The 21,503-nt window shown below is 43.6% G+C and overlaps 1 protein-coding gene across 1 annotated transcript in view; it reads left to right on the top strand.

Annotated features, from left to right (window-relative positions):
• Nucleotides 1–21,503, top strand: part of LOC147124458 (calcium/calmodulin-dependent protein kinase type IV-like) — a 418,574-nt gene that overhangs the window by 366,375 nt on the left and 30,696 nt on the right. Inside the window, exons 6-9 of the mRNA XM_085987367.1 lie at nucleotides 509–599; nucleotides 2,708–2,782; nucleotides 13,683–13,758; nucleotides 19,550–19,676. Coding sequence (XP_085843493.1) covers nucleotides 509–599; nucleotides 2,708–2,782; nucleotides 13,683–13,758; nucleotides 19,550–19,676 — 369 coding nt within the window. The remainder of the gene's footprint in view (nucleotides 1–508; nucleotides 600–2,707; nucleotides 2,783–13,682; nucleotides 13,759–19,549; nucleotides 19,677–21,503) is intronic.

Below are 21,503 nucleotides of genomic sequence, written 5' to 3'. Positions count from 1 at the left end.
CAAGGTCTTCACTGAGAAATAATACACTCCTTTATCAGGTTCTGTTGTGCATAACCATTTTTATTTTAATGTTCTTCTCTGTCTCCCCCGCTGCCCCCCCCCCCCCCACCCCAAAAAAGAAATCACTAAACCTGCATAAACTGTGAAGCAAACAATCTGGTCAAAGCACAGTTCAGAAGTCAACATTTTACAGTATTATAATTATCTTACATGTGTTGCAAAACCTGTTTACATCATAGAAATATAGACGAAATTTAGCATTCAAAGGGTTCCAATAATTCCATTAAAATAGAAGGATTCATTATAATAATGATGGCCCTATGATCATCCTTAATTACCTCTGGCAAAGCTGTGTTACATGTGAATGAATCTACACTATTAGTGGATTTAGTGGATTAAATATAAAACAACTTCATTATAGCACTCGTAGGCATTAGCTGAGTGCGATGTGTCAGCTGCTAGTAACTGCATTCATTTCTTACTCTGCGTTCTGTTGTTTCTTGTCTAGTATCTGCATGAAAATGGAATTGTTCATCGTGATCTCAAACCTGAAAACCTTCTCTATGCTTCTCCTACTCCTGATGCATTGTTAAAAATAGGTGAGTTGTGTAAATGGCTTTCACACTCGGCAATTGGAGGAGAGGCTTAATAGACAGATGACATTTTTATGTCAAAGAAAACTGGCTAGCTGCTTTTCCTTCTTACAAATAGCTTATTATTAAGCTTTTTTTTTAGCTGCAGAAAAGCACTATGGCACAATATGGTGGCCAATTTAAAGGTGTTAAAAGAACATTCCATAGTCTGTTCAAAATGTGAAAAATGCATTGCCTTATTTTAATTTTAAAAAACAGGAATTAGCAGGGCATGTCACAATCACATCATGAATAATTACCAAAGCTCTTTTGTATTTAAAAAAGGAAAGAAAGACTTGTATTTATATAACGCCTTTCACAGCCACCGAATTGTAATGTAGGAATTGTAATTAATTGTAATTTACATGAACCAGAAGTGATACTGCACTTGTAACTGAATTCTGGCTGAAGTACAGCATTTAATCCTGTAATTACAAAGCAGAACAAAGCTTTCAATGCAAACATCTATAGAATCAACTAAATAAATGATGTTTCACCAGCCCACAGCGTAAATCCAATCTCCATTGCCATACAGTAATAGGAAACAAGTTCACAATTTCCCAGTAAATTTCAACCTTATGATTTATATTATTAAAAATGTATGTTTTGTCAATATGTGAATGTTGAATTATTGTGTGATATTGATAAATTGCTGCAGTGCTATCTGCGTCTAGTTTTACATGATTTTTACTTGTGTAACTATTGATTTTGGGTAATATGTTTAGAATTGATTGCAAAAATAAACCCACATCGTAAATTTCAAATTGGTTAGCTTGAAGAAATTCAGTAATACACTGGGATTGCTGGTGTGTACCTTATTTATAGAGCATCAACACCCCTCAGTATATTATAGAGCCACTTCAACTAGGATTGATTCTATATTTTAAAGGTGACATTAGAAAAGTTGAGGACATTAATAGAATCACATTCAATGCAAATACCCAACCCGCATTCAGCATTTTCTAGAGCAGTAATATCCAAATTGCAGTCCGTGGCCCCTGAGCCTTGGTGCTTGAATCCTCAAAGCCTAGGCAATTCTGTCCTATTTGTATTTATATTCATTATTTCCTGGTTTAACTATTTTTAATTTTGTGGGCCTGGAGTTTAAAAGTGCTATTTTTATGGCTATTCCCTCATTGATGGACAATTCCTACATCATGACATTAAGGTTCACTGTAAGAGTGATGCGTCACTCCTGCTCCTCCTAGCTCCACATCAATTGTGGAGAAATTGAATTCTTCAGTCAGGCGAGCAACCTATGGAGGCGTGACAGGTGCTGGCAGCTTACCACGATTATGTAGATGAGGCCTGAGGACCAATTTGTTGTGATCCTCGGGCCCCTGTCTTCGGTGCACATTTGGCGCTTCAAAACTGGCCTAAACTAATTTCTAGGCCTGGGTGTAGTGTCATAACTGATTACCACTGTTGGAACAAAATTTGACTAAAACCTAAATAAAACCACCTGATAAAATTACATATAGTGAAAGAAATACAAGTTACCTGCAATAATCTCATGGGTATGGTTGAATCTTGGATTCAGATGATAGATAAAAAGCATTCAGCCTTCACTTTTGAACTTAATTGTGTCATCTAAACACTTTGATTACATTATTGATTTGAATCGCTCCCAGATTACAATTGCTGCCTACTTTGGATTTTGCAATTCAAATTGATCAATGCTTTAATTATTAGAATCCATTCTTTGTTATATTCAGCAAATGGACAGTTAATTTTCACCAAATTTGTCTTAAGCACTGAGACTGGAATCTGAATTAGTGCCTAAAGGCTATTTATTGGAAGAGCTGCTCTGGATTATTTCTCTTGACTGTGTCCCTAAAGAAACCTGACAAAACTCATTCAACATATGGTTGGCAGATTTATTGTGTCAGGCCCTGCTTGCACTCATCCCATTGCTGCAACAGTATGAAAGAATTGTCTTAATCACAGAACACCCCACTTTCTTATCCTTCAGAATTCTTTTTAAAAACAATTTCATAAAGCTCATCAAAAACATCTTAGGAAACAAAATAATGCAGCAGGAAGAAGACTGAACAGTGCACTCTTTTTCTTTTTAGCTGATTTTGGACTTTCCAAAATTGTGGATGATCAGGTGACCATGAAGACTGTATGTGGAACGCCAGGATACTGTGGTAGGTTTTCTGATTATATAAATATTAATTTCCAGAAATTCTTTATCTGTTCTGTGGATATGAGCATTTGTGTTCATTCAACTCCTATATATGCTGGAAGACCAGAAATGATGTAAAAGGCCAGTAGGATGAGCTTCTTTAGACCACCTGAGAGCTGTTCCCTCCTTGGCGTTCCAGGGAAACAGATGCATAGATCCACAGGAACCATGGAGACTGTGGGCTGGATTTCCCTCCTCTGGCAGGACTTCTTCTTGGGGCCCTCATCCTGCCATGACCCTGATTCAGTTTCTTGGTCAGGGGTCAATATCTATGTGTGTGAGCTCCTAGTGGGGTTTCCGCTCCACAGGCCGTCTGCAGAGGAATAGGCAATTATAACAGCCCCAATGAAGTGGAGGTAAAAAAAAATTAGGCCTTAAATAGAGCCGAAGCCTAAAATAGGGTTGGTTCTTGAGGCCGGTCAGTTTAACATCAGTGGTAGGTAAAGTTTTAGAAACAATAATCAAGGAAAAAATTAACAGGAAGTTGGAGAGGTGTAAGCTAATTAAGGAGAGCCAACACGGATTTGTAAAAGGCAGATCGTGTTTGACTAATTGAATTTTTTGATGAAGTAACAGAGGATTGATGAAGGGAATGCAATGGATGTTGTCTACATTGATTTTCGGAAGGCGTTTGATAAAGTAACACATTAACAAAATTGAGGCTCATGGAATAGATGGCAGTGGCAGGTTGGATAAGGAATTGGCTTAAGGACAGAAAACAGTGAGTTGTGGTAAATGGCTGTTTTTCAGACTGGAGGATGGTAGACAGTGGTGTTCCCCAAGGGTCAGTGCTGGGGCCACTGCTTTTTTTGATATATATAAATGACTTGGATATTGGAATACAGAGTAGAATTTCTAAATTTGCCGATGACACCAAACTTGGGGGTGTGGCAAACAGTGATGATGATACCAATCGACTGCAACAGGACATAGATAGGCTAGCAGAATGGGCAGACAAGTGGCAGATGGAATTTAATACAGAGAAGTGTGAGGTGATGCATTTTGGCAAAAGGAACAAGGAGAGGCAATATACACTTAATGGCACAGTTTTAAAGAGTGTGCAGGGACAGAGGGACCTGGGAGTTAATGTGCATAGGTCCCTGAAGGTGGCGGAACATATTGAGAGAGTGGTTAACAAAGCATATGGGATCTTGGGCTTCATAAATAGAGGTATAGAGTACAAAAGTAGAAGTTAAACCTTTATAAAGCCCTGGTTAGATCACAACTGGAGTATTGCGTCCATTTCTGGTCACCACACTTTAGGAAGGATGTGAAGGCCCTTGAGAGGGTGCAGAGGAGATTTACCAGAATGGTTCCGGGCATGGGGGATCTTAGCTACAAGGACAAATTGGAGAAGCTGGATTTGTTTTCATTAGAGCAAAGGAGGTTGAGGGGTTATGGGGATAGAGCGGGAGAATGGGACTGACTGGATTGCCCTACAGAGAGCCAGCATGGACTCGATGGGCTGAATGGCCTCCTTCTGTGCCGTTATGACTCTATGAGAAGGAGAATTGCCTACTACCCTTTCCCACCAGAAAGGGCACCAGCAGGACATTAACCCAGTGGCTATTGCCAACCCTCTCCTGGTGGTCTCTGGAATCAGCAGTGATAGGCTAGGAAATTAGGTGGGTTGCTGGGCCCTGCCTCCCATAGGAACAGGAGCAGTCCATTCATCCTCTTGAGCCTGCTCCACCATTCAATGAGATCATGGCTGATCTGTGACCTAACTCCATATACCCGTCTTTGGCCCATATCCCTTAATACCTTTGGTTAACAAAAAGCTATCAATTTCCAATTTAAAATGAACAATTGATCTAGCATCAATTGCCATTTGCAGAAAAGAGTTCCAAGCATCTACCACCCTTTTTGTGTAGAAGTGTTTCCTAATTTCATTCCCGAACGGTCTGGCTCTAATTTTTAGACGATGCCCCCTAGTCCTAGAATCCCCAACCAGTGGAAATAGTTTCTCTCTATCTACCCTATCTGTTCCCCTTAATATCTTGAAAACTTCGATCAGATCACCCCTTAACCTTCTAAATTCCAGGGAATACAACCTTAATCTGTGTAATCTCTCCTCGCAACTTAACCCTTGAAGTCCGGGTATCATTCTGGTAAACCTACGCTGCACTCCCTCCAAGGCCAATATATCCTTCCCAAGGTGTGGTGCCCAGAACTGCTCACAGTACTCCAGGTGTGGTCTAACCAGGGTTTTGTATAGCTGCAGCATAACTTCTACCCCCTTGTATTCTAGTCCTTTAGATATAAAGGCCAGCATCCCATTAACCTTTTTGATTATTTTCTGTACCTGTTCATGACATTTTAATGATCTATATACCTGGACCCCCAAGTCTCTTTGGACATCCACTGTTTTTAGCCTTTCACCATTTAGAAATTACCCTGTTCTATCCTTTTTAGATCCAAAGTGGATGACCTCAGATTTGCCGACATTGAAAACCATTTGCCACAGTTTTGCCCATTCACTTAATTTGTCGATATCCCTTTGTAATTTTATGCTTCCACCTACACTGCCGACAATTCCACCTATCTTTGTGTCATTGGCAAATTTGGATATATGACTTTCTATGCCATCATCTAAGTCGTTAATAAATACTGTGAATAGTTGAGGCCCCAACACAGATCCCTGCGGAACACCATTAGTCACATCCTGCCAATTTGAGTACCTGCCCATTATCCCTACTGCCTGTCTCTTGCCACTCAGCCAATTTCCTAACCAGGTCAAGAATTTGCCCTCAATTCCGTGGGCTTCTATCTTAGTAACAGTATCTTATGTGGGACTTTATCAAATGCCTTCTAAAAGTTGATATAAATAAATATAGAAACATAGAAGATAGGAGCAGGAGTAGGCCATTCGGCCCCTCGAGCCTGCTCCGCCATTCAATGAGATCATGGCTGATCATCCAAATTCAGTACCCTGTCCCTGCTTTCTCCCCATACCCCTTGATCCCTTTAGCCTTAACAAATATATCCAACTCCTTCTTGAATATATTTAATGAATTGGCCTCCACTGCCTTCTGTGGTAGAGAATTCCACAGGTTCACCACTCTCTGGGTGAAGAAATGCCTCCTCATCTCTGTCTTAAATGGCTTACCCTTTATCCTTAGACTGTGACCCCTGGTTCTGGACTCACCGGCCATCGGGAACATCCTTCCTGCATCCAGTCTGTCCAGTCCTGTTAGAATTTTATAAGTTTCAATGAGATCCCCTCTCATTCTTCTAAACTCCAGCGAGTATAAGCCCAATCGACCCAATCTCTCCTCATACGTCATTCCTGCCATCCCAGGTATCAGTCTGGTGAATCTTCGCTGCACTCCCTCCATGGCAAGAACATCCTTCCTCAGATAAGGCGACCAAAACTGCATACAATACTCAAGGTGTGGTCTCACCAAGGCCCTGTACAACTGCAGCAAGACATCCTTGTTCTTGTACTCGAACCCACTCGCTACGAAGGCCAACATACCATTTGCCTTCTTAACCGCCTGCTGCACCTGCATGCTTACCTTCAGCGACTGGTGCACAAGGACACCCAGGTGTCGTTGCATTTCCCCTTCTCCCAATCTATTGCCGTTCAGATAATAATCTGTCTTCCTGTTTTTGCCACCAAAGTGGATAACTTCGCATTTATCCACATTATACTGCATCTGCCATGCATCTGCCCAATCATCTAACCTGTCCAAATCATACTGGAGTTTCTCTGCATCCTCCTCACAGCACACACTCCCACCCAGCTTTGTGTCGTCTGCAAACTTGGAGATATTACATCTAGTTCCCTCGTCTAGATCATTTACATATATTGTGAATAGCTGAGGTCCGAGGACCGATCCCTGCGGTACCCCACTAGTCACTGCCTGCCACTCGGAAAAAGAGCCGTTTATTCCAACTCTTTGCTTCCTGTCTGCCAACCAGTTCTTTATCCAAGTCAGTACCTTGCCCCCAATCCCATGTGCCTTAACTTTACACGCTAATCTCTTATGCCTTTCACAAATCCATGCTGGCTCTCTCTGATCAACTGAAAATTTTTGAGGTGTTCAGTCAACCTATCCTTAATTATAGACTCTAGCAATTTCCCAACAACAGATGTTAGGCTAACTGGTCTATAATGCATATTGGCAGGGGGTTGGGGTACAGAGTGGAGCTATAGTAGGGGGTGATTTATGGCCAAATACAGAGGGAAAAACAAGTCAGCTGGGAAGGCAGAGCAAATATGTGAAGGCAAAAGAGAATATGGCAGGGCTGGAAGGCATTTATTTTAATGCAAGGAGTCTTGCAAATAAGGTGGATGAACTGAAGTTGTTGTTGAACACATGGGAGTACGATATTGTTGCTATCACGGAGACATGGTTGAGGGAGGGTCAGGACTGGCAGCTCAATATTCCGGGGTATAGAATCTTCAGGCGAGACAGAGGGGGGTGTAAAAGGGGAGGGGGTGTTGCAATATTAATTAAGGAGTCAATTACTGCTGTAAGGAGGGATGATATATTAGCAGGTTCCTCTAATGAGGCCATATGGGTAGAACTTAAAAACAAAAAGGGGGCAAGCACTTTGCTGGGAGTGTACTATAGGCCCCCAAACAGTCAGGGGGAGATAGAGGAACAGATATGTAGGCAAATCTCAGAAAAGTGCGAAAATAATAGGGTAATAATAGTGGGGGATTTCAACTTCCCCAATATTAATTGGGACAGTCAGAGTGTGAAAGGCTTAGAGGGTGCAGAATTCTTAAAGTGCATCCAGGAGAGCTTTTTGAGCCAACATGTAGAAAGTCCTACAAGAGAGGGGGCGGTACTGGACCTAATTCTGGGGAATGTAGCCGGGCAAGTGGTGGAAGTGTCAGTAGGGGAGCATTTTGGCGACAGTGACCATAATTCGGTGAGATTTAAGGTGGTCATGGAAAAAGACAAAGACGGCCCGGAAATAAGGGTTCTAAATTGGGGGAAGGCCGATTTTAATATGATAAGGCAGGATCTGGCCAAAGTGGACTGGGAGCAGCTGCTTATAGGAAAATCCACATCAAAACAATGGGAGACTTTCAGAAGGGAAATTGAGAGAGTACAACGCCAACATGTTCCTGTAAAGGTCAAGGGTGGGACCAACAAGCAAAGGGAACCTTGGATGACAAGGGATATACAAAAATGCATTAGAAATAAAAGGGGGGCTTTTGGCAGTTACAAAAGACTAAAGACGGAGGAAGCCCTAGAGGAGTATAAAAAGTGCAGGGGCATACTTAAAAAAGAAATTAGGAGGGCGAGGAGGGGCCATGAAATAACACTGGCGAGCAAAATAAAGGAAAATCCTAAGATGTTTTATAAGTATATTAAGGGCAAGAGGATAACCAGGGAAAGGGTAGGGCCCATTAGGGACCAAAGTGGCAATCTGTGTGTAGAGCCAGAGGTTGTAGGCGGGGTTTTAAATGAATTTTTTGCATCTGTGTTCACTATGGAGAAAGACGATGCAGACATAGAAATCGGGCAAGGGGACTGTGACATACTTGAACATATTAGCATCGAGAGGGAGGAGGTGCTAGCGGTTTTAGCAGGCCAAAAAGTGGATAAATCCCCAGGCCCGGACGAGATGTATCCCAGGCTGCTGTGGGAGGCAAAGGAGGAGATTGCAGGGGCTCTGACACTAATTTTCAGAACCTCTCTGGCCACAGGGGATGCACCAGAGGACTGGAGAACAGCTAACGTAGTACCATTATTCAAGAAGGGTAGCAGGGATAAACCAGGGAATTACAGGCCAGTGAGTCTAACATCTGTGGTGGGGAAATTATTGGAAAAAATTCTGAGGGACAAAATTAATCTCCACTTGGAGAGGCAAGGATTAATCGGGGATACTCAGCATGGCTTTGTCAAGGGTAAATCATGTCTGACAAATCTGATCGAATTTTTCGAGGGGGTGACTAGTGGGGTGGATGAGGGAAATGCTGTGGATGTGGTTTACATGGACTTCAGTAAAGCTTTTGACAAAGTCCCGCATAGGAGACTGGTTAAGAAGGTAAGAGCCCATGTGATCCAGGGTGCCTTGGCGCGTTGGATCCTAAACTGGCTGAGTGGCAGGAGGCAGAGGGTGATGGTTGAAGGTTGCTTTTGTGACTGGAAGCCTGTGTCCAGTGGGGTACCTCAGGGATCGGTGCTGGGTCCCTTGTTGTTCGTGATCTACATAAATGATTTGGATGAGAATGTAAAAGGTATGATCAGTAAGTTCGCAGATGACACGAAAATTGGTGGGGTGGTAAATTGCGAGGAGGAAAGCCTCCGGCTACAGGACGATATAAACGGGTTGGTCAGATGGGCGGAAAAGTGGCAAATGGAATTTAACCCTGAAAAGTGCGAGGTGATGCATTTTGGACGGACAAATAAGGCAAGGGAATACACAATGAGTGGTAGGACCCTAGGAAGTACAGAGGGTCAGAGGGACCTTGGTGTACATGTACATAGATCCCTGAAGGCAGCGGAGCAGGTAGATAAGGTGGTTAAAAAGGCATATGGGATACTTGCCTTCATTAGCCGAGGCATAGAATATAAGAGCAGGGAGGTTATGATGGAGCTGTACAAAACGCTGGTGAGGCCACAGCTGGAGTACTGTGTGCAGTTCTGGTCGCCTCACTATAGGAAGGATGTGATTGCTTTGGAGAGGGTGCAGAGAAGATTCACCAGGATGTTACCTGGGATGGAGCGCCTCAGCTATGAAGAGAGGCTGGACAGGCTGGGGTTGTTTTCCTTGGAGCAGAGAAGGCTGAGGGGGGACCTGATTGAGGTGTACAAAATGATGAGGGGCATAGATAGGGTAGATAAAGAGGAACTTTTCCCCTTAGTGGGGGGGTCAATAACAAGGGGGCATAGATTCAGGGTAAGGGGCAGGAGATTTAGAGGGGATTTGAGGAGGAACTTTTTCACCCAGAGGGTGGTTGGAATGTGGAACTCAATGCCTGAAAGGGTGGTAGAGGCAGGAACCCTCACAACATTCAAGAAGCATTTGGATGAGCACTTGAAATGCCATTGCATACAAGGCTATGGACCAAATGCTGGAAAATGGGATTAGACTGGACAGGGATGGATGGGCGGCGCAGACACGATGGGCCGAAGGGCCTCTTTCTGTGCTGTAAAACTCTATGACTCTATGATAATTCCCTGGTTTCCCTCTCTCACCAATTTTAAATAGTGGAGTGACATGCACAATTTTCCAATCTAAAAGGAACTGTTCCTAAATCAAGAGAACATCGGAAGATTATAGTTAGGGCATCTGCAATATGCTCACCTACTTCCTTTAAAAACCTGGGATGGATTCCATCTGGTGCTGGGGATTTGTCACTCTTTAGTGCCATTATTTTCTTCATTACTGTTATTTTATTTACATTAATTTTATTGAGTCCCTGTCCCTGATTTAGTTTCCTTGGGATTTCTGGCATGCTATCCTCTTCCTCTACTGTAAATACTGACACAAAGTAATTATTCAACATGTCTGCCATTTCCTTATTATCATTGATAATATCATCGCTTTCAATTTTTAAGGGGCAAACATTGCTCTTGACTACCCTCTTCTAATATAATTGTAAAAAAAATTTGTGTTATATGCAGCGAAGTGATGAAGGGATGACTGACGGTTTTTCTTCAGGTGATGGGGGAGGGAAATCTTGGTCGAGCAGAGACCCGGCAGTAGGCCTACCCACCCAATTTTCAGCTGGTATAAGCTTCAATTTCAGGAGGTTTAGAAGCCTGTATCTTAGATACATAATCATCAAATAAGTTTCCAGATTGGCCTCTGCAGAATGTAAAACAACAAAAAATAAATCTATGGAATGGTCACTTCTTTCCTAGTGAAACAAATGAGTTAGAGTTTTGGGTCAAGAAATTCATCTACTTACCGCCACCTGTTAGCGCCAGTGATTCTGGAAAAAATGGCAGCGGCCGCTCTTGCGCCAGCTGGAGGCAGTCCCACGTCGGCCGCCATATTCATGGCCCCCTTTGCTGGCAGCGCCCTGTAAAAAAAAATGGCAGCGTGCCGACTTAACGTTACCTACGCGAAATTCGACCCTAGCGCTCAATTCAGCGCTGGGTCCGAAGCATGGCAGGTTAAGTAGGCTGACAGCGGTGATATCTGCAGCTGTTAAAGGGACGCACACATCAATCAGGTAAGTCTGAATGGAAGGGTTTGGCCTTGGTTTTTTAGATTTTCTTGAAGTGGTGGCTTGCTGCAATATATGTGAAAAGTTTTTTAAGTGTTTTGGGAGTGCTGCTGGACACTTGCAAGGGTTTGGATGGTAAGTGAACGCCTTTGGAAAGACAGAATATGCTGCGAATACTCAGCAGATCACGCTACATCCGTGAAGTTCACGTCTCAGGTCGACATGCTGCCTGACCTACTGAGTATTTGCAGCATCTTATACTGTCATTTCATATTTACTGCATCCACTTGCAGAGGGAAGAGAAAGACGCAGAAGAGGAAGGCGCAGAAGAGAAGACGCAGAAGAGCAAGACATAGAAGAGGAGGAAGCCGAAGAGGAGGAATCAGATGGAAGGATGCATCCCAGACGGCCCCTTTGTGGCCGGGATATCCAAGATGGAATCATCCGCCTGCGGTTCCACTGGCTGGGCAGCCTACCTCTTCTTGTTGACCCACTAACTGGGCAGGCTGCATTTCTTGGGTGTGTGAAATGAGGAAGACACAAGGATGGAATTGTGCTGACGGGTGGGCGGGAAAACTAGAGGTGCATGCCAGAAGGGGGATAACGTACATGGATACCCGCATCATGTATCCTTTCAGCCCCACCGCTGGCTCAGCCTTGCCCCTGCCAAGAATGGCCTGCACCATCTCCTCCAAGGGGGTGAGGTGATGCTAGGAATGGTAGATGTGCCTTGTCATTGGTGCAGATTGTTGGTAGGTGAGTGATTGGGGGTCGTGCATTGAGAAGTGTGTGAGGCTAGTGGTGCAGTTGGTAGGTGATAGCTTTTGAAGATGCATTCATTGACCTTGACTAGTGGTCTGAAGTCATGTAGCTTCTTTGGGCACCAGAGCCAGATGGTGGGGGCGACGCTGCTGGCAGTGATGGCCTTGGTAATGTACTCCCACATTATTCTTTCTGGAGGGCCTCTTGGCCCCTATGAGTAGAGGGCCAGTCTTGCAGTGTTGACCCCCTGCACAAAGCTGGAGTGCTGCGTGCGAGACCCTGGGTGCCTCTTCCCTGGCTTGCTGAGCCATTTGTGTTAATGCTGAGGCAGTTTATCATTTGTTCAGTTTAGGAAGGGAATTCAGCTTTAAGAACTGAATAATCACGTTTGGAACTTCTTTTAAATATTGAATATTTGTAAAAAGTCAGAAAAAGCTGAAAAATGTATTGAATCAGTGCATTTTATTTTGTCTTGCTTCAATGTGCATGGCCCCTTTAAATTTCAGAGCTCCTCCCTGCCCACAATGCATTGCGAGCTTCACAGCCTCGCACACAGACGCTAGGGGAAGCAGCAACGCCGCACCAGGACTACAAATTGGTCCCGGATCCCTCGTGCAATACCACCAGGACGGCGTTGCACCTAAGGTTAGCGTTGCGCCACCTACCTCCATGCCCCCCACACCAATTTAGGTCAGTTAGCACTGCGACCATTTCGGTCGGCCGTTAACGGCAGTTGGCGGTGACACCGACTGCTTTGCTGGCAATCACCAATTTTTCCCCCTTGATGTTATACACAGAAAGTATCACTAGCCATGGTAAACAATAGATAAAAGGTAGTAAACCTCCTAATGCATACATTTCATCATTTTCTAGATGCAACGTTTAATTCCAAATTTATGTAAAAGACTTGCATTTCTATAATGTCTTTTATAACCTCAAGACATCTCAAAGCGCTTCATAGCTAATGAAGTACCTTTGAGTTGTAGTCACTGTGATAATGTAGGAAGCACGGCAGCCAATTTGTGCACAGCAAGATCCCACAAATTTCAGTGCGATAGCCAGATAATCTGTTTTAGTGATTTTTAGTAATATGAAATGGTTCAAATGTGAGCTAGTGCACATAGAAACCTGTTATTTCCTTATATGAATTTAATCCTTATGCTAATAAATTAGAGAAAAGTGTTCCATTTCTCAACAGTAACATTGATATGCACAAAAAGCTCATCAAAATATAAATTTGAAAAATTTGTACAGTATACTAATGGCCCAAAACTTAACTACTTAGTATTACCTCTAGTAAAACTAGATTTTGACGATATATATATATATATTTTAACGTGTAATTGTTTTTTTAACTTTAATTGGAATGTTACCAAATTGTTAAGTGAGTTTCTCTCTACAGCATATGTGTTTCCTTTTAAAAGTGGCCATCATCAGATCTGTCTCAGTACATGAAAACACATTGCACTGGGCATTCTAATGGACTTCTAGTACATTATTATATGTACTGACAGAATTTCAGTTCATAGTATTATTTGCAATTCTGCATATTCCTTTTTTGTCATATTTGGACTGCTGTTCGCATTTTTGTATTTATTCTTGAGATGTGGGCAATGCTGGCAAAGCTCATTTATTGCCCAACCCTAGTTGCCTTGAGAAGGTGTTGGTGGGCCTTCTCTTTGAACTGCTGCAGTCCTTGTTCCTTGTACTGATGGTGCTGTCGTAATGGTGTTAGGTAAAGAATTGCAGGATTCTGACCCAGTGACTAAGAAGGAACAGCTGTGCATGTCCAAGTCAGGGTAGTGTGTGGCTTGGATGGGTACTTGGAAATGATGGTGTTCCCACAATCTTGAATTACCCTTTTAAACAGTTTTAACTGAAATTGGCTTGTTAAGATGTTACGCTTGGTACTTGCTTATTTTATTTAAACTCTAACCTTAATTTGTTCTTTCCATCCCAGCTCCTGAAATCTTACGAGGCTATGCCTATGGACCAGAGGTTGACATGTGGTCAGTGGGCGTCATCACCTACATACTGTAAGATTCTGAAAATGTAGCATCAGGCCTTTTGTTATTCCAAACTTTCTTATGTTCTGTTAATTAAGTATATAGTAATAATCTGAATGAGAAACTCATCCATGTACTTTAGCAGTAGAAATAACCCTTTCATTTAGTACCAACACCTGGTACAGACCTCATGGTGCAAACTAGCAATGAGTCAAAGCATCATGCTCCCCTAATTTGTATAAATTAGCAACATACTAATAGTGGAAGGGAGGTGGAGGAAGAAATTAGGGAAATGAGTAAAAAACATAGAATAATAATCATCTATCCCGATATTAATTGGACAAAAGAGGTAGGTAAAGGGGATAAGGGAATGGAGTTCCTACAATGTGTACAGGACTCTTTTCTAACCCAAAATGTAAAAAGCCCAATAAGGGAGGATTCACTATTGGATCTAGTAATGGGGAATGAACCAGAGCAGATAAGAGAAGTAAAAGTAGGGGAACATATAGGCAATAGTGACCATAATATAATACACTTTAAGATGATAATTGAGAAGGATGTAAGTATGATGTAAACCAGGTTAATAGATTGGAGAAAAGCTGATTTTGAGGGGCTGAGAATAGAACTTGGGAAAATAAAATGGGAAACAATATTGGCAAACAACGATGTAGAACAGCAATGGGAAACATTTAAAACGGTGTTCAGCAGAGTACAGGAAAAATATATCCCGCTAAAAGGAAAGAACAAACTAAACAATAATGAGACTCCATGGATGAATAAAGCCATAAGGGAACAATTGAGGGTAAGGAAAGAGGCATACATTAAGTACATAGACAGCAGGGGAGTGCATGATAAGGGAGAATACGAAAAGATTAGGAGAGAAGTCAAAAAAACAATTAGGGAGGCAACGAGGAACTATGAAATTAAATTATTAAGGAACATAAAACAAAATAGTAAAATATTTTATAGGCACATCAATAAAAAAAGGAAGGTTGGGATGGGAATGGGGCCATAATGGAGAGTCAGGATAATACCACAGGTAACGATAGAGACATGGCAGAAATATTAAATAATTATTTTGCTTCAGTATTTACCAGGGAGATAGAACAGGTGGACATGACATTGGATGATGAGATTAATAATGAGATAAGTGGATTTAAAATTTAAAAAGGGGATATATTAAAGAAACTAATCAAACTCAAAGAGGATTAAACCCCTGGTCCGAATGGATTGCATCCAAGCATTTTAAAACAATCTAGGGAAGAGATAGCAGAGGCATTACTACGCATACTTAATAATTCGTTAGAAACAGGTGTAGTGCCAGAGATAACAACAGAAAATGCTGGAAAAACTCAGCAGGCCAGGCAACATCCGTGGAGAGAAAATAGAGTCAACGTTTCGGGTCAAACCCTTTGTCAAGACTGGAAAAGCACAAGAAATGAAATAGATTAAAAGGCCAGGCTGGGAGAGAACAAAAGAGAAGTGAAGAGACATTAAGAGGTATTCAAAACGAGACGAGATGGTGATAGGACTAGTGGAGACAAAAGACGGCTCTAGATTAGGTGTGAAATGCGCTGGCAGAATGAGAGACAGCTGCCATGTGGGAGAGAAAAAAGGGGGGGGAAGGCCAAAACAAAGGGGTGGATAAAAAAATAAGTAAAAATGTAATGGGGGCCGAGGTTATGATCTGAAATTGTTGAACTCGATATTGAGTCCGGAAGACTGTAAAGTGCCTAATCGGAAGATGAGGTGCTGTTCCTCGAGCTTACGCTGAGCTTCCGTGGAACAATGCAAGAGCCCGAGTACAGTGAGGTCCGAGTGGGAATGGGGCGGTGAATTAAAATGACAGGCGATCGGAAGCTCGGGGTCATCCTTACGGACTGAACGGAGGTGTTCCGCAAAGCGGTCACACAATCTGCGTTTGGTCTCCCCAATGTAGAGGAGACCACATCGTGAGCAGCGAATACAGTATACTAGATTGCAAGAAGTATAAGTAAATCGCTGTTTCACCTGGAAGGGGTGTTTGGGGCCCTGGACAGTGGAAAGGGGGGAGGTATAAGGGCAGGTGTTGCATCTCCTGCGCTTGCACGGGAAGGTGCCGGGCGAAGGGGAAGGGTTGCTGGGGGTGATAGAGGAGTGGACTAGGGTGTCTCGGAGGGAGCGGTCCCTACGGAATGCTGAAAGGGGAGGGGAGGGGAAGATGCGTTTGGTGGTGGGATCACTTTGGAGGTGGCGGAAATGGCGGAGGATGATCCGTTGAATGTGGAGGCTGGTGGGGTGAAAGGTGAGGACAAGGGGAACCCTATCATGGTTCCGGGAGGGAGGGGCAGGGGTGAGGGCAGAAGTGCGGGAGATAGAACGGACACGGTCGAGGGCCGTGTCAACCACGGTAGAGGGGAATCCTCGGTTGAGGAAAAAGGAAGACATGTCGGAAGCACTGGTGTGGAAGGTGGCATCGTCAGAGCAGATGCGGCGGAGACGGAGAAACTGGGAGAATGGAATAGAGTCCTTACAGGAGGCGGGGTGGAAGGAAGTGTAGTCCAGGTAGCTGTGGGAGTCAGTGGGCTTGTCGTGAATGTTGGTCAATAACGTATCCCCGGAGATGGAGACGGAGAAGTCGAGGAAGGGAAGGGAAGAGTCGGAGATGGACCATGTGAAGGTGAGGGAAGGGTGGAAATTGGAGGCAAAGTGAATGAAATTGTCTAGTTCAGGGCGAGAGCAGGAAACGGCACCGATACAGTCATCAATGTATCGGAAAAAGAGGTGAGGGAGGGGACCTGAGTAGGACTGGAACAAAGATTGTTCGACATATCCCACGAAAAGGCAGGCATAGCTAGGACCCATGCGTGTACCCATAGCAACACCTTTAATTTGGAGGAAATGAGTGGAGTCAAAGAAGAAGTTGTTCAATGTGAGAACAAGTTCAGCCAGGCGGAGGAGGGTAGTGGTGGATGGGGACTGGTCGGGCCTCTGTTCAAGGAAGAAGTGGAGCGCCCTCAGGCCATCCTGGTGGGAGATGGAGGTGTAGAGGGATTGTACGTCCATGGTGAAAAGGAGGCGGTTAGGGCCAGGAAACTGGAAACTGTTAAAGTGGCGGAGGGCGTCCAAAGAGTCGCGGATGTAGGTGGGAAGAGACTGGACAAGGGGAGAAAAGGTAGAGTCAAGATAGGAAGAGATATGTTCGGTGGGGCAAGAACAGGCTGAAACGATGGGTCTTCCAGGGCAGTCCTGTTTGTGGATCTTGGGAAGGAGGTAGAAGCGGGCTGTGTGGGTTGGGGAACTATGAGGTTGGTGGCCGCAGGGGGAAGATCTCCAGAGGAGATGAGGTCAGTGACAGTCTTGGAAACGGTGGTTTGATGTTCGGTAGTGGGGTCATGGTCCAGGTGGAGGTAGGAGGAGGTGTCGGAGAGTTGGCGTTCAGCTTCCGCTAGGTAGAGGTCGGTGCGCCAAACAACAACAGCACCACCCTTGTCAGCAGGTTTAATGACAATGTCAGGGTTGGATCTAAGAGAATGGAGTGCTGCAAGTTCAGAGGGCGGTAGGTTGGAGTGAGTGAGGGGAGCAGAGAAATGGAGACGGCCAATGTCACGGCAGCAGTTAGCGATGAAAAGATCTAGAGAGGGTAAGAGGCCAGGGGGAGGGGTCCAGGTAGAACAGGAATTCTGAAAGCGGGAGAAAGGGTCAGCTGTGCAGGGGGAAGACTCCTGGCCAGAGAAGTGGGTACGGAGCTGAAGGCGGCGGAAAGAGAGCTCAACATCGTGCCGAGCTCGAAATTCATTGAGGTGGGGGCGTAAGGGGATGAAGCTCAGGCCTTTGCTGAGGACTGATCGTTCGGGGTCAGAGAGGGGAAGGTCAGAGGGGATAGTGAAGACACGGCAGGGGGTGAGATTGGGAGAAGGGGGGTCAAAGGAAAGTGAAGGAGAAGAAGGTTCCGGAGGGGCGTTGGTGTTCAAGAGTTGATGAAGCTTGCGATCCTTGACATCGGAAAGGAAGAAAAAAAGTTTTTTGTTGAAGCGTCGGATGAGTCGAAGGATGAAATGGAACTGTGGACCCGGACAGCTTTGAGATAGAGTGCGTCGGTGCTGCTGAAGAAAGAGGTCGAGGTTGTTCATGTGGCGCCGCATGACGTTGAGCGTGGATCTCAAGATGCAGCGAGAGCAGTAGTTCGAGGAACGATGAATACCTTGGAGATATTTGTAAACCTGGGTGGATCCGAAACACGAAGGGTGGAAGTTTAGTTGGAATCCACGTGGAATAAGTCAGAACCGGAGACAGTTGCTGAGGAAAATGATGTGGCTGTGAAACTGTGTAGTGCCAGAGGACTGCCGGACAGCTAACGTAATACCGATATTTAAGAGGGGTATAGAACATGTCCAGGGAATTATAGACCAGTCAGCTTAACATTGGTGGTAGGAAAAAAAATTGAATCCCTACTAAAGGAGAAAATAGAAGAACATCTAGAAACCAAAAATATAATAATTAATAGCATGGATTTCAAAAGAGAAAGTCTCGCTTGACCAACCTTATTGAGTTTTTTGAAGAGGTAACAGAGAGACAATGGTAATGCAGTAGATGTAATTTATCTGGATTTTCAAAAGGCCTTCAATAAGGTACCCCATTATAGACTGATGAACAAGGTCAGAGAATGCGGAGTCAGGGGACAAGTAGCAGAATGGATTGCTGGCTGGCTTCAGGACAAAAAGCAGAGAGTAGGAGTAAAGGGTAGCTATTCACAGTGGCAGAAGGTGGGTAGTGGTGTTCCACAAGGATCAGTGCTGGGACCACTGCTGTTCACAATTTACATTAACGATTTAGACTTTGGAAACAAAAACACGATTTCTAAATTTGTGGATGACACCAAATTTGGGGGATAGTCAATACTGAGGAGGACTGCAACAAGTTACAGGAGGACATTCATAAACTTGCAGAATGGGCATTTAATTGGTAAATGAAGTTCAACACAGATAAATGTGAGGTACAGTATAACATTTTGGTAGGAAGAATAGGGAGGTCACTTATCACTTGGAGGGTGCGAGTCTAGGTGGGGTAGAGGAACAAAGGGATCTAGGAGTACAAATACACAAATCACTAAATGTTGCGACACAGGTTAGCAAGGCCATAAAAAAAGCAAACCAAGCACTAGGGTTTATTTCTAGAGTGATAGAATTGAAAAGTATGGAAGTTATGCTAAACCTGAATCGAACCTTGGTTAGACCACACTTAAGAGTACTGCGTACACTTCTGGTCGCCATATTATAAAAAGGATATAGAGGCATTGGAGAGGGTGCAGAGAAAATTTACAAGGATGATACCAGAAATGCAAGGGTATACATATCAGGAAAGAATAAACAGGCTGGGTTTCTTTTCTCTTGAAAAAAAGTGCTGAGGGGTTACCTAATAGAGGTCTTTAAAATTATGAAAAATTTTGATAAAGTGGACACAGAGAATGTTTCCACCTGTGGAGAAGAGCATAACTAGAGGCCATCCATATAAGATAGTCACCAAGAAATCAAATAGGGAATTCAGAAGAAACTTCTTTACCCAAAGAATGGTGAGAATGTGGAACTCGCTACCAGAGGGAGTGGTCGAAGCAAATCGTATAGATGCATTTAAGGGGAGGCTAGACAAGCATATGAGGGAAAAGGGAATAGAGGATTATGCTGATAGATTTAGATAAGGAAAGACGAGAGGAGGCTCGTGTGGAGCATAAACGCCAACATGGACTGGTTGGGCCGAATGGCCTGTTTCTGTGTCGTATATCCTATGTAATCCTATGTATATAGAACAACTTTTATCTGACAATTTCTTATTCCTTTGTCAGGCTGTGTGGCTTTGAACCATTCTACGATGAGAGGGGCGATCAATACATGTTTAAGAGGATTCTGAACTGTGAATATGACTTTGTCTCCCCCTGGTGGGATGAGGTCTCACTTAATGCAAAGGATTTGGTAAGTGGGACAACAGAATATAGTTGCAGGTTTGTTCTACTGCATCCTATGTTTAGCCTAAATTATGGATACTCATGTCAAACAATTCTGGCTAACACTATTACAAGTCCATGGTTGTACATTAATTCCTCACCCCATTGTTTTAAGAAATGAAATGAAGAGCTAAATACTTTCAGGCATTAATATAACTTTATAACATATAAGTCAGAAGTGTTTATTGGATTATTCAGACAATCTATACTGTAGATCTGAGGCATCAACTTAGTGTGAGAGAATACATTTAATTAAAGAATCAATAATGATTCGGAGTGTGACATAAAGTAGTAACACACACAGTTAAATTATACTATAGAACATCTAAATTCTGAGAGTGTGTTACAGATTTGAACGCACTCCCAAACATAACTTAACTACTTATATTTGTTCTAGAGTACAACTCCCCTTTTAAAGGTACTTTTCTTTCTTTGGGTCTCCATGAGCCATACACCATCACTGATGATCAAGAGGGCATGAGGGCATCCTGCTCCCAGGCATCTACTAATGTTGCTCAAAAGCCACCTGCATGCAAGCAGTCCAGGTGACATAGAGAAGTGCCCAGGTCTTCAGTCTGTGCCTACCCTCTGTGATAGTTGAGGCCAGTAACTAACTGAGGAGGGATGTGAGTGTGATACACACACACACACATGTATACAGGTTATTACTGTTTCTCTTTTCAGCGTCTTAAGTTTGACTAGTGAATAACACTCTGTGTATGTGTTCATGATACTTGTTAGAAAGAATTCTGTCTGTTTTGAGAGTGTATTCTTCAGATTCTTTCAGGCACATACTAAACATATCTTGGGAGCCATTTGGAGGAGGAAGAACTGTTTAAGAACCAATATTTGTTGAATTCTGTCATTAAGTGCAATTTGTAACTTGTTGCAAGACAGCTATACAGATGATATTGCACCATTGACACACATCAACTGTGCCAGGACATTGTGGCTGGAATTTTCACCTTTGCGTTGGGTTGTGTGCTTGCGGGTGGCGTAGCGGGTCCGAAACGAGATGTTTTCAGCAACGTGCTGCTCAAAGCGACTTAATGGCCCCAATTGAAAGAGTTATGCGTGTTTCCCGGTCCTATTAAATGGTGCGGGTTTGATGACATCATCGATGACTCGTTTCCAGTGCCCATATTTAAAGCAGCCTTGCACTGAACTCACTTGAAGGTTTCCAGGGGAGGGTGGAAGGTGTCAGGGAAAGGCCATAGGAGAGATAAAACTTTTGAAACATGGATAGCCAAAGGCAGAGGGCTGCTCCCCGGTTCTCTGATTCTTCCTTGCAAACTCTTCTGGAGGCTGTCAGAGCATACAGGAAGGTCCTCTTCCCTGCTGACAGGCAAAGGAGACCTCCACAAGCAACAAAGAGAGCCTGGCTGGATATTGCTGAGGAGGTCAGCAGCAGGAATGTGGTCAGGAGGCGCTTCAATGATCTCATGAGGTCAGGAAAGGTGAGTGCAATGCCACACTCACCCTCGTCCTGAAGTGCCTGTAAACACATCCCCATCACTCTGCCTTCCCAAGCCTACTCCTGCACATCATTCCTTACACTAACATACCTTGCACATCCACCCATCTCTCTCTGTGTACATACTCACATCCCCATCTGACTAACCACCCCTCACAATCACCCTCAACCTAATACAATCATAGCAAGTAACACCACAGAAGGAGGCCATTTGGCATTGGCACCCTCATAGTCATCCTCTACAGATGTAACCCATCCATTCCTTACACTCATTCCATTACTCTCACTCAAACTTCTCTTTCCCTCCTTGCAGAAGAAGAG

This window comes from Somniosus microcephalus, chromosome 1 (genome assembly GCF_052327205.1).
Source record: "Somniosus microcephalus isolate GS21.2 chromosome 1, FLI_Smic_1.0, whole genome shotgun sequence".
NCBI lineage: Eukaryota > Metazoa > Chordata > Chondrichthyes > Squaliformes > Somniosidae > Somniosus > Somniosus microcephalus.
Note: the sequence above shows the minus strand (reverse complement) of the source record. Positions and strands in the feature narration are given on the sequence as shown.